The sequence below is a fragment of the Choristoneura fumiferana genome, chromosome 3, assembly GCF_025370935.1.
Source record: "Choristoneura fumiferana chromosome 3, NRCan_CFum_1, whole genome shotgun sequence".
Classification (NCBI taxonomy): Eukaryota; Metazoa; Arthropoda; class Insecta; order Lepidoptera; family Tortricidae; genus Choristoneura; species Choristoneura fumiferana.
Window position 1 is genome coordinate 8,127,909 of NC_133474.1, and position 14,828 is coordinate 8,142,736.

General features: G+C 38.1%; 1 protein-coding gene across 1 annotated transcript in view; it reads left to right on the forward strand.

Annotated features, from left to right (window-relative positions):
- Window positions 1-14,828, forward strand: part of mtgo (miles to go) — a 63,572-nt gene that overhangs the window by 32,918 nt on the left and 15,826 nt on the right. Inside the window, 1 exon segment of the mRNA XM_074085398.1 lies at window positions 12,848-13,089. Coding sequence (XP_073941499.1) covers window positions 12,936-13,089 — 154 coding nt within the window. The 5' untranslated portion in view covers window positions 12,848-12,935.

The following is a 14,828-nucleotide window of genomic DNA, read 5'->3' on the forward strand; positions in this document are numbered from 1 at the left end:
TTATGTAAATTTGGTGAAAATACCATAGTAATAATCTAGTGGTGGTCCTGCCAGGATCGTCTCTTCAGAAGGGAACTCCTCAATAGTTAATAGTACCGACTTGAAATTTGGTACAGATATGTAGTTTGGAGTTTAAACGACAGTGCAAGTAAAGTCAGCAAAAAGTACATTCGGTAAAAAAAGCTTGTATTAAAAATGAAATTTTTAAGAAAAACTTATTACAAGCATTTTATTTATTTGCAGTGTACCTAATGTTTGCTCGGGTGGAATCTTTCAACTCAAATTTGAAGTGGATATCTTCAACCGATTGAGCTGAAATTTTACACGCATGTATAAATCCGATGACAATGCTTATTATACATGGAGTTGATCTGATGATAAAGCTAGCGGGTGACCATATGAACTCTGTGATGAACGACACGACCGCATCGAGTTTGGACTCGTTTGTCGTCTTGACGAGTACTTTGGTAACCAGGGGCATAAAGTACAGTGAGCAAAAATAAACTTATATTAGAAGAATTTTAAGAAAAACTTGTACTGAACTGTTTACCTTCATTTACAAGTCCGACTCGCACTTGACCAATTTTTTTTTCATTCAGCACAGAAATGGAGCATTTAGCCTGCTATGCGCTCGCGCCGCTCAGCTCTATCGCGACGATTCGGAGGTCGACGGACGACCCCTCTCTATCGTATCGCCCGTGCCTACCGAGTGTATCAAACTGCTTTGATATGATTAAGAATAACAATAACATTTCGTACCCACGTTATTCAAATACTCATGCTCGCGCTCTGTGACTTTTTTGACGATCGCGAAATCTGCTGCCAAACAAAGAATGGTCCTTAGTTCCTTACCTGGTTTCCGGCCGCAAGTGATTCATAGTTGTTTAGACAGTGGATGCCAACTCGTTAGTCATGATTTCTGTTATGTCGTAGGCACGCGTGCGCGTGCGAGGTTGGTCAAGATTATGCTATGCGTTATCGACGTCCTACTGACCCTCCGAGTTGACGCACATTTGTTCATTCACTGTTTTACAGTGTCGTTATCTACTTATTGTTTTACTAGCTTTTGCCCGCGGCTCCGCCCACGTGGTATTCGGTTATCGCGCGCTGTTCCCTCGGGAACTGTGCATTTTTACGGGATAAAAAGTAGCCTATGTCACTCTCGGGCCTATAAACTATCTCTGTGCCAAAAATCACGTCGATCCGTCGCTCCGTTACGGCGTGAAAGACGGATAAACACACAAACACAGTTTCGCATTTATAATATTAGTATGGATGTTTACCTCATTAGGATAAATTGTAGTAAGTTTATTAGGATATTCTTTTCAGACTTACTGTGTTTGGTCATAATGATTTCGTTTAGACTGCTTGGCAAACTAACTAAACAATGAAATTAAAATTGCAAGGAAAATAAGCCTAATTTCGTAAGCTGTAACAGAAAGTTGCAACTTTTTTATCTGCTAGTATTACCTAAAACAAATTGAGAATTAATGTGTACCTACCGCAGGTTTAAAAGCCGGCTTCGCTGATTTTAACGGTGGTCGCGGCGGCGGGGAATTCCTACTGGCTGGAATATTTGACCAGTTGATGACAGTTTGAGAAAATTGAAGCACTAATAAAAATAAAATAACGACTCGGATTTTCAGTTTTCAATCCAATGTTAGTAGGTAACTAACTAGGTACCTGGTAATTAACTTTTTGGCAAATTTGAGGAAAATAGTTATTTGTGCAAGAAGATAGCAAAGTCGTTTTTTGGTGCGATTTTTGAATTTGAACCAATAGCAAGAGAAGGACTCTATAATTGAATCTCGAGCATAGCGAGTGATTCTAGTTTAGAATCCTGAGAGCAGTGAGTGATTCAAACACACGAGATGCAAAAAAACTTTGGTCTCGTGTGACACATCCAACTTTTCACCTCAGCAACGAGAACATAGGTTAGAATAAAATCACACATACTTACCCATTTACATCAAATTTAAAACCTTACTCATAAATGATACGTGCAGTCGCCATTACATCTTTAAAAAGTCACCAAAAAGTTAAGAATGCCAGACAATGATCAAGTGTCCGGGAAGTAGAGAGGTTTTGAAAGTGTCCATAGGTACAATACAAATCTCGTACTCATAACATACATTGTAATTTGAACTTAAAACTACTAACTTGCAAAATATGTCATATTTTTTAATACTGCAAAAGCTCATCTTTGGGTCATTTAAAAAGGTTGAACAATAAGCGTATAGTTAGTAAACGTTATTAAATCTTTTTAAATATGATTTTATTAGGAGTTATATTAAATAAACATGAATAGATTTAGTTGCAAATTCATTCAATTTGACAAATTTAATATTTATTTCAACTAAAAACAACACAAAACAAAAACATTAAACATCAAACAAGAGGTAGGCTGTATACGGAACGCTACTAAAAAAAAAAAACAAGAGCAAAAAACAGTTAATTTTTTGTTATTCAGTGAGTCGACCCAGCACTGTCTAGAATTTAAAAAAAATAATTAAAAAGTTACTTTGCCTCACGGAGTGAGCAAAATGCGATTTTGCTCACTGGATTCTCATAGCAAAACCTGCCTGTTTGAGGTGCTGAGGTGGAAAAAAGTTTTTTTTTTTTCGGTATAATATTTCTTACGTAATAGAACTGACAGTCACAGTCATTGTTAAAGGTCAAATTGTAAAATTCACAAATTATCCAAATACTTTTATGTCTTAATTTATTATTTAACTTAATTATTGGTGAATTTACAGCTCTATAAAAATTATTATTAATATCCATGTAAACAATTGTACCTACCATCGGTATTATGGAACAATTTACACGGCATATGGCCACAGCCGACTGTGCTTAGTACATAGTTACCTGCCACAGTAGATACCTATCTACTATTAATAATGTACTTACATTATTAAACTTCAAAACGGTCTTGGAATAAAGAGCGTTAATGATTAATACTTATGTCGTTGCGAATGTTTCATACATTGTTCAGCAGCTTAATCTATATTTTTTTCCACGCCGAGTGTCGCATCAAACGGATTGTAGTATTCTTTGTGTAAAGAGTCATACAAGTGTGTCCACTGATCCGCACTGTACGGATCGCACATTTCTATACAAAGCAACAAATCCGATACGTCCGAAGCGTGCGATGCGGATCAGTGGACGCTTACCTTAACGTGGGCTCAACTCAACAGTCTGTTTGTTGAATGGCATTGTCATGGCAACGTAAAGTCTGGTGCGGAAGGTGGAGGCAGTAGATACTAAAGTAGGTAGTAGGCAGTAGGTGGGCGGGGGATGGCGGGTCTAGCCTGGGCGGAGGGCCCGGACGGCGGCCTGCTCCCGGGCGGCGCCCACGCATTGACGTAGTGCTTTAAATAAATCGTTTCATTCATGAAAACAGTACCTATTCAGAAATTTTTAGCTTTTGTGTTTAAAGGTATAAGCCTAAATGGTTTTGTTAACTGACTTTGAAACGTTCTTTAATGGGAGCATGCTGTATACACACGTGACAGTTAGGTAATCATATTGTATTTAACTAGATCCTTTAAATACGCAGCAGGAAGAAACCTCTAACAACTCGCGACGCTGAATTACCTACAGAAATTTAGATTGCTTATTTGGTAACTATATAGTCAAAATCCGTGACTAAAATGTTTTTAACTCACATAATACTTAGCAAAAGAAGCTTTAAAAAATTGCATTTTTTTGTCTCATTTATGTATCTCGTCAAAGTCACTCGTCAATTTTAAGAATTTTGCATTTTGTATGGAGTCTTCCAAGTTTAGTTATATTTTATTCCTTAGGTTGCTATTTACTCTTAAACTACTAATAATCTTCAAGCAAACTTATTCGCTATAGTTTTCCTTGTAAATTTGATATACTAAGGGGCTTTTTCACAATCCATTGATAAGTGTTAACTGACGGTTAAATGTGATGCTCTATTTGTTTCGTTCGAATAGATGGAGACGGCATCACATTTAACCGTCAGTTAACACTAATCAGGAGATGGTGAAACAGCCCCTTGATGTAATACCATCATGAATTTTTTCACGCCAGTAGTTTGGGTTTGGGGCTCGAAAATTTGCACTTGAAAGTTGAATATTATCCAAACAGATCCCTGAATCGAAATTCGTCTATACAACCCCCAATGATTTTAAAAGACCTACCTATCCAACGATACGCCACACCATAAGGTTGGATGAGAAAAAAAATCACCCCCACTTTTATGTCTAGAGGAGGTACCCTAATAAAAATTTACAAAAAAATTATGTCCTTACCTACCATTTTGTCGGCATGGTTGCTACATACATCCGTGCTAAATTTAGCTTTCTAGCACTGATAGTCTCTGAGCAAAGTCGCGGACGGATAGACAGACAGACAGACATGGTGTAACTATAAGGGTTCAGTTTTTGCCATTTTGGCTACGGAACCCTAAAAAATGACCAAAAAGAAGATTGAAGATTTGGACAAAATTTATTTATCCAGTAGTTTCGATCAATGAACTGAGCCGTCTGTCTAATCTACTTGTAAATGAAGACAGACGAACATCAAGAAAAACACAGTAGGTATACTACAATTAATTACTACAAATACTACAATCCTAGAGTAGCGCCAGCAAACACGACGGACATAAAACCATGGAGACCGGAAATGGCGTACACTTGAACTGTGGATGGCTAATTCCTGGATCGGGGCCAATACGAGCCATCTCCAGTCCCAGACTCAAACAGAATTCATCGCCGTAGAGGCGCCTTAACGATTCACCAATGAAGTACCTGCTGTAAAAAAAAGAGTAATAATAAAAATGAAAATCAATTAAGAAATCATATTCAATAATCTAAAATAGTTTTAACCAGAAAAACAATGAAGGTATTAGCGATCACGTTTTAAATTTTCACTGAACTTTGTTTAAAAATAAGGGAAGCGTGGTATAAAGGTAAAGAGTGTGTTGTGTAAGGTAAGGAAAGTAGTTAAAATGGTGCCGCTCGAATCCTACTTATACAGACATAGGTACGTACATATCTATCTTCTATATATTATATATTATCTACATAATATATAACTAAAAATGAACCGTAAAATGTGTAACTAAGCGCAAAACTTGGGAACGACTGGTCCGATTTCGCTAATTCTTTTTTTGTTGTGTTCATTACTGTCAGGAGAAGGTTTTTATGGAAGAAAATACAGAAAAAAAGCAACTGGGGCGAAGCCGCGGGCAACAGCTAGTAATATTATAAATGTGCAAATTTGGACGTTGATTATCCAATGACGCAAAAGGGCTAAAGGGATTTTGATTAAATTTAGCACGAACATAGTTTCTAACGTGGATCAAAACATAGGATACGTTTTATCCCGCTAGAGAATAGTTCATGTGAGATGACGATAAACGAATTATTCCTAGACGAGGTCGCGGGCAACCGCTAATTCAACATAATTCTGGTTTGGCAATGGAATTACACTAGAAATTATAGAAAAGGAACCTACTCTGAACCTGAATATTTCACAAACAGATTCTGATAATGAATAGATTATACGACATCATACATCAAGGGGTAGAGACGATAAATAAACCATCCCCACTTTACTTACGTGGAGGAGGAGGTGTCTGCTGCCATACTTATATTTATTTGATTTTATATGACTTTACTATGTGCCAAATTACAGCTTTCTAGTAGCACTAGTACTAAGAGTACCTGAGCTAAGGTAGACTGAAGGACGTACATTACGATTTGTAGTAACTACGAGTATAAGAGTTTCGTTTTTCACATTTTGACTACGAAACCCTAAAAATGTTTATTGTATGTAACCAAACATTATGGGAGACGCCGCCTGCAAAATTTTAAGATCTGAATTGTTTTTATAGCTTCTTATACGAAATATAAAGTGGCTCTCCTCCAGCGAACCACAAATCAAACTATGCGGATGTTATCTGTTTCATCATAGTAGGTTAGGACTAGGACGCAACGACTTAAATTGCCTGTCGCATATTTAGAAGTGCCTTATATATACTGAATTTTAATTAATTATGTTATGTTTTGGAAGTAGTCAGTCATAGAAAGAAAGAATCTCCTGGTTTTGTTAGTTTTAAATAGAAGTGAATTTCACATTTTGACATTTTTGACGGTAGTAGGTACTATTAGTTATTCTGTGATTGATTCAGGCTGAGTTTGGATTATGTAATTACTAAAAATAATACGTATGTAGATAGCTATTTAAAAAAAATCCGTAGCTCTACGGCATGTATTGTCTAAATACGTATTCGCAGGCTTGTTTTGGATTATCTGCTGAAAAGGATACCTACGTAGTTAAAAAACATCCTAATTACGGCTATTAGCGTCTAAATGTCGACATTTTGCTGTCTAATACTAAACCACCGATTCTTAGATCACATAAGTGTTGTTGCGCTGGCAACCGATTCTGTAAATTTGTTATGCAAATGACTCCCCAGGCTACCGCACATATCGTGCGCCGCGCGACGAAGCTTATTTTGCCTTCTCAGAATCTGACTTGGGATTTCCACTTGAGATCGATGTTTTCATCTCATGTGTTGATAACAAGTTTATGATCCGGGTTAATAGGGGGCGACCTAAGCATTTAAATAAGATGTCGAGTGTAAAAATATTGTCGGATTTTACCGCTCTTTGCGTGTCTTTGGAAATATCCACGACCAGATGGCCTAGTGGTTAGAGAACCTGACTACGAAGCTTGAGGTCCCGGGTTCGATTCCCGTGTCGGGGCAGATATTTGTATGAAAAATACGAATGTTTGTTCTCTCGTCTTGGGTGTTTAATATGTATTTAAGTATGTATCTATCTAAATAATTATATTTATCCGTTGCTTAGTACCCATAACACAAGCTTTGCTAAGCTTACTTTGGGACTAGGTTAATTGGTGTTAATTGTCCCGTTATATTTATTTATTTATTTATCTAAGCAAAAAGAAACATGATTTAAAAAATACGTATGTCTATAAATATGGAATGTATATTGTTGTAATAGGGGTTTACAACCAGTCACTCGATAGGAATCATATCTGAATCCATTTAGATTCGAGTACTTATTCATAGTGCTTACGTTCGATTATACAACCTCATCATGACACCGGGAATTGGTCTACCAGACTCATTGCTCAAATTATGCGCTTAACGTCTTCTATTTTCGGACGAGACGTATCGTGGCTATCTAAAAAACTATCAGTCACAAAGTGCTTTATACTACGCGTATAGTTTTATGTTTTACGGCCCATATATAAAAAGCCGTTTATAATTAAGGTGCCGTGTAAAAGTTTGCAGGTTTTTTTCTTATACAAATCTTTTATTTTGTTGTTTTATTTAGCCGGACGCGGTTTTCCCATGTTTACGACGACGCGATCTCGCGGGATGTCCGACTCAATTTAGCTTAGAAAATATTCCAATTTAATAATAGTTGAGGATAAATCTCATCATATCATCAGTACCTACAACAACAAAAAAAGTAAAAGTAACGAAATAAATTGCATTGTGATGACGCAAGCTATTTTATCAGGCATTATAAATACTTATAATTTACGGTGCTAACGTTTGTACCGAAAAGTGAACTGACGTGAATTCGCGCTTGTGCGTCAGCGGCGAGATTATGTTTCGATTCAATTACCCACCCGCCGATAGGAAAATCATAAAAACATATTCGTTTAATTGACTGCGGTCCGTGAAATCGATAAACCAACGACTTTGTTCGACGGACGCGGGCGGACCTTTCGTTAGGCAAAGACGAGATGACGCCGGATGAGTGATGTGGGCGTTGTAACATAAGAATTAATCAATAAATTTTACTTAATATTTGCGTAGGTAGATTTATACCATTCTCGTGTTATAACAGCAAAATAGGAAGGTTCGCAGGAGTATAATACACACATACTCATACTTATCATGTGCGAAGTCCAAACACAAATAATCTAGAGAGAATAGTTAGGTGCAGTCCGAATACTTAACTCTCTGGTCTGGCCGCCCATTTGTTGAATCAGGAAGCGGACGACGAAGACGGGACTTCAGTCGAGAAGACTCGATTTTACATAACAACGCACATAGAATCCGGCTTTAATAGCAAACTCGACGCCATCACCGTGTTTATTCAATTGAACGTGATCGAGAGCGATGAATAATCGTCTCGAGGGTCCATTCCATTCCTGTTCATGTCCTGCCTCCGAACTCGACCAAGACTGACGAGTTGAACGAAACCCGAAAAACATCTGTTAAGTATATAGGTACCACCAGCTTGCAATTGTTTTTCAGCCATAAATCAACTATTATTATCTTTACATCTAATAAAAAGTAAATAGACGAACTAAAGCGACATTTCGAAAGATTTATCATCATTTAAAGTGTAGTATGGTAAACTTTAAAACAATAAATTAAGATTATCAATTTTATTTGTACAAAATCGTGGTGTTCATTTATCACGCGGTGACATTTGGGTGAAATATCATGGGCAGTTACTGTTCGATATTAAATGTTCGGCCGTGATGAATGTTGCTTAACAATAAACTTGTTGGAGCGTACACAAAAATGATAGCTTAGCGGCTGCTAAAAGGTACTAGGTACTTAAAGCTAAAATGTTTTTCGACTTTACCTACTAAAGTTTTGGGCTTTTGATGGTGACGAACCTACTTAGGAAGTTAGGTACATATAAATGAATAGAAGATAGACACTACGTCATTTTGCGAATGTGAAGAGGATAGAAGGACTAGTCTTCGTTCAGTCAAGTACTTCTCAGAAAAACTGCTATAAGCAAGTTCAAAGTTATTCAAATACTTATTTATTGAACAAAATTAATGTTCATTTTCAGTGTATACCTACGAGTAATTTATTATTTTTGCTGTTTTTGTGACCATATTTATTAGTTTATGTTTATGTTGAGACATCGGCCATTTAAAATTTTATTAGATGTAAAGATAATAGGCAATTTGCATGATAAAGCGAAATAATTATCAATTTAATCGCAGTCGCATCCATCATTGTCCTTTTGAAGGTAACTAATAACTGAAATGAATTGTAGGAAATAATATGCAAATACTTGAGTCGGCATTCAATATGCTACGTATAAATAATGCTTAACTAGTAAGACACCTTTTTAGGTATCTACTAGGTAAGGCATGAGGCACACTTACTTAAACGAACTCAAATTCTACGAAGTAAGCATTCTTGGTAATTAGTTTGCGCAGGTTTAATGACACAATACCGTATCTAGATGGCCTGCAGATTTTCTACCTACTGCAGTTAGGTACTGTTCTATTACTTATTTATGCGCTTAAAATGTTAAGATATGAACGGATCTGTGACGTACTAACACGTAGGGAACTTAAGACATTCTAAAACAGGTAAAATGGGTCTAATGAAAATGCCACCGTTTAGGAGATATTTCTACTTTTTGTAGATGTTGATGTTTAAATTTAATTTGATTCTAAGCAAGTTTTGCCTAAAAGCTCAATGCTTATGGAAAGTAGAATATTGATGAATGCTTTAATTTTATTTTTGTTTCCAATAAATACCGATTATTTGCAATAATACCGAAAACCGAAATCAGAGAGCAGCACTATTCGTATTATGCTGGTCACATTATTTTTACCTTTGACATTTCATACTGTCACTTTAGTATCTTGGTTTAATAAATAGAGTATAGAATAAAATAACAGCAGTGCGCAGCGTGCAGCAGAAGTGGCGTAGCGTTTGTGTGGCACCCAGGGCGAATATTGTTGGTGTCACCCCAAAACTCGTATGAAAAAAGCTTACTATGCAAGTAGGCACGGCACCTATTAAGTAGGTACTTATTATTCTTGTATACATATATTATTTAGAGGCGGTTATGCAATCTGTCACAGTTTTAGGATTTTATGGTGGCACTATCGATGTTCAACACCCGGGGCGGGCCGCCCCCCAGCTACGCCACTGAATAATAGTATAAGTTTCGTAATTCTACTGTTGTTTTGATACGGGGATTCCCCGAGATAAGAGCCAAGCAAACAAGCTATTTAAACTGATACCTCTTTGACGTAGGTACACAAAAGATAGTAAATACATACACAAATGTAGTCTTTATTGACAAGTAAATAAAACCAGACGGATGCCGTCCTTATCCGCTATTGCAATATTTCTAAGAAAAATGACGAAAGTAGACACAGTACATAACGTATTATGATATTGTGATAGATTTTCTATGAACCTCGCTGAGTCAGGCGGGCCGCGGGAGAAAAGGCATGGTTTCTTTGGGATCTAGGCGTGAGTACCGGCGGGCAGTCAGTGCCCTGCCCACTTCGCCCGCAACTCGCCACTGTAGGCGTAAAAAGGAAAAAAATATAGGTAATGAGGTTGCTCGTTTTAGCTCCACAAAGTAACCGGTATCCTGCCGCTAGGACAGACCCTGACCTTTAGATCTCCGACTATTAACATTTTTTCGTGCATACCGTCGCCATATTCGTATGCCGCGGCGTTACCACCTACTAACGTACGTTCTCTTAACGAGTAGACGAAGAACGGCTCCTTCAGAGTGACTGGCCCTAGTGGCTTCGTAGTGAAGTCCAAAATTTGAACTTCGTATATTGCCGTCCCGCTGACGCTTATATTGTTTAATACGAGAGTGAAAGGGACGGTACGATACGGACTACGATTTTCGAATTTCGTAGTAGCCCCCGTGACACGGATTGCGGACTCATCCACACCGAACTCGTGAGCATCCATGACAGCACACCATTTAAAAGGCAAATGCGGTCACGATGTGCTGAGCTGACGCGGATATGTCATGTCGATATCATGCCTACACTGCTTTTTGCAACACAACCGCCACACGCCGCGCCGCCATCGAATTGCTGAGTTGGGTTTAAGTACCAGAGTCGCAAATGTTTAGTTTAGTAAACTCGAATAAATGCTCAATGGAGGACAAAGTTATGTAGTTAGGTCGGTACTTACGAAGTCCGATAAACAGAATCGATATCACGCGCTTATAAAGGGTTAAGGTCACGCAAGTACAAAGCGGTTTAAAAAGTACTTTATCATAAAATTACTTAGAAAATTAAGTTTCTTGTATCAGGGCCTCCCCTTATTTTTTCTGTTAATTGTAGCGGCAACAGAACCACATCTAATCTAACGATAACGATTGTATGAAAAAAGATCGATAAACTTTACAAAACGGTTGCGATCTATGAAATAAATTTATATTAAAAGTAAGATAAATAATTAAATACACATCCTAGGAAGGTACTATAAACAAACTACAATTAGTTACTTATTTACTTACCTTATGTTACTTTCCTAGATCAACTGACACTTTTTTTTAATGATTCACAAGTCGCCGAATTTTGGATTAAGAGCTCGTATAAGTAATTTGAATAAAACTCCAGCCTCAAGAAAGATAGATAAGCACGAAGTTCAACTGTTTAGATATTATTAGGCAGATTATCCTCAAAGCTTTACTCGGAATTAAATGTTCTAACACGAAAACAAGACGCACAGTTTAGGAATCTATGTATAAACAATTGGTATACATATACATACTTACCTCTACATAAATCAACTCTACATTTTTTATTTTATTTATGGCTGGTTCAACGGGCCCTTTCATGCTGGTCTCGTTATCAACAAACGGAATAAAAATAAAAGTCTATCATCAATATATACCTACTTACATACATACAATACATACACCTATAGGTAGAGTCATTCACGATGACGCGTGCCGTTGTTCTTATTACAATGTCATTAATGTCTAATTTTGTCAAAATCACGCGTCTTCGTGGATGGCACTAGGTATACCTATGATTGTTATTCGTTGAATTCACTTTCCAATTCGCTGGGTCCACAAGTTTGACAAGCGCTAGGAAATGCATGGATCGCAGTTAATACTATAGAATACGACAGCAAATAGCTTCTGCCTACGAAGCTTCTCCTTGCTCTAACATATGACTGCGTCCTGTGCGTTTGCCGACGCTAGCTCAAGGTGTACACCCAGCATTATAAGTGCACTTAGCTTTTTTCGCCGTAATATTTCAGAGGGAAAAGACTAATGATCTATGTAGGTACTTTACAAATTTAAACTTTCGTATTATGATTATATGTATGCTCCAGAATTAAATAAAAAAAAATCTAACGGTACCCCAAACTACGGATTTACTTAAACAAGAAAAAAAATGCTCACCACTTTACCTGTATAAGAGATCCCTTAAAATAGTTATTTGTTATGCAAGGCTGGAAAGTGACTGTTTGGCACGAGTGCTTATACTGAAACCCGACCAGCGAAGGAATCTAGGATTGAACCACGAGCGAAGCGAGTGGTTCAAAAGAAGAATCCTGAGCGTAGCCTAAGGTTTCAAAGGCACGAGATGTTAAACAACTTTACAGCCGAGCGAAACACACAATTTTTCACCTCACGACAACGAGAAAAATAGTAGAAAAAAGTGGTAGATGGTAGAAAATAAATTTAAGACTCTTTTAAATCAGATTCAGGTTATGCTAGCTAGCTTATGCCCACGGCTTTTTGTCAATCGCAAAATTCTCATCCCATGGAAATATCTCAAAATACATCCATGTTCTTATCTCTATAAAAAGAGGGAATTTCCAAGTCTAAGTTCAGTTCCCTGTTCATGATAACGTTCGAATTACAAAACCCTCTTCCAGCTTAAAATTACAGCTTTCCAGTACGAACTTACTGTTTCGTAACGTAAACCACAGACAAACATGGACGGGCGGACGAATGCACGCACAGACAGACGTATTTTAAGACGCTTTTAAAACTGAGATGACGATGTTGATCATGGCGATGATGATGATGATGATAATTGTGCAGGCGCTTATTAATAAAGTCGTTTTGTATTGCAGCAGGTAGAGCGTGGCCGTGTCTTCGCGCGCGTGCGCGGCGGACGCGGACGCGGTCGCGGAGGCGCGCGATGCGCTGCTAGCGGGCGCGATGGTGGGCGTGGGCGTCGCGGAGGGCGGCGGCGGCCCCGGGCCTCAGGAGTACTACGGCGAGTACTACCCCGAGCCGTACTACGTGCCCGAGATGTGCCCGCACCCGCAGCACCCGCAGCACCAACACATGTGCACTATGCACACTGATTACGGTCAGTCTCACTACACTGTGGTTTGAACCTTTTATTAATCCAAAAATTGTAGGTAGTTGTCATCATCATCATTATCAACAGCCGGAAGACGTCTACTGCTGAACAAAGGCCTCCTCCTTAGAAAGCCACTGAATACAGCTTTCCACGATGACGTCAGTCCATCTAGTGGGACCTCTGCTAACGCTTTGCCTTTCAGTATCTCTTGCCGTGAAACCCTCGGCTACGCTCAGGATTTTACTTTTGAACCACTCGCTTCGCTCGTACTCTCGTGGTTTAATCCTAGAATCCTTCCCTTGCCCGGATTTCGGGATAGTAAATATAGATCGGCTCCAAAAAACCTCCTTTATTGTATGTAGCTTGTTATTTTTTTTATTTAATTTCGTTATTGGCTTGTATTTTACAAATGCTTCGCACGAAAACACTTAATACTCGTATATACCTACTACAAGTAGGTATCTACCTCTACTTACGCTTTACTTTTAACTGCATGCATTTGTAATTACACAGATAACGCTTAGTTCTGCGTCGCACAGATTGTTCGCCGCATAATTGAACATGCGGCACGGTATTTATTTCCAAGTATTCCACTAATTGCATCGCTGCGGTTTACGACTTTCGCAATACACAAAACTATTAAACGTTTACCTATTTATCAGTTGGAGTAGAGTTTAACAATCCATTGTTATGACGTTATAATATATTTCCATAAAAGTTGAAATACCACAGTTCAATCAGTAAAATTTTATGGAAAAGATCATAATTTACTTTTTAATACATAAAACTTGAAAAGTAGGTTAAATTCCACGAAAACGAGTTTATATGTTGTAAACTTGCCTACTGCGACGTATAGGTTGGTACTCGTAGATATATCTACTGTACATAATTGACCCACGTACGAGAATTGCTTATAAATGGCAATAAAAAAAAACATTAGAAAGCTATCAATATTCTTTCGGACAATTTAAATAATTTGGGTCAGTCAAATAAATCAAACTTAGAATGAGAGGACGGGACGCATCGTTTCACATCCACTCACAGGAGACTATGCGACGCAACAACGCATTCAAATTGATCACGGAGTAAAAAGTTCCTTTTACTTGATGGAAACAAAGCGCGTCAAGGCTGTCGTGGGATTCCCAGTGCCGTTGCTCAAGAGGCCTGCGGTTAAGTTGCATTGCTGATGCAAACTATGCGGGCGCGGGCGCCGGCGGCGGCGCGAACAAAAGCGGATGATCCCACAAAGAGAGCATTATTCAAGGCCCGCAGACGGATTTCTACGAACACCCAAAACACGTTCATTCATAAAGCGCAGCGCCGCGAGGCGGAACGGGGGCGTCGCCGTGTCACTGTCAAAATAAAGTCAAAACATAATTGAGCGAATGCAAATCGGAAAGGGTTCCGTTATTAAATGCCTTAAAGTGGCGCCATTTCTGATGACTTGATGAGGTAATATATCAAGTTTAATTAATCATGACAGTGAATAAAATTGTTATTCCAGGCTCTACAACAATGTACTAACTATAAAGAGTCAGAGATACTTACTTCCAACGGAAAACAAAATCACATTGAACCCTGAAACCTAGCCACCCGTGACGCGAAATGCCCGCCACGCACGCCGCGAGTAGCATTTGCTTGAATGTAGGTAGGTTAATCACTTTGTTACCGTATTTTAAACTCGAAAGTGACATCACTATTTCATAAATACAGTAAAAGAAAAGAGATTTAAAAAAATATAATCT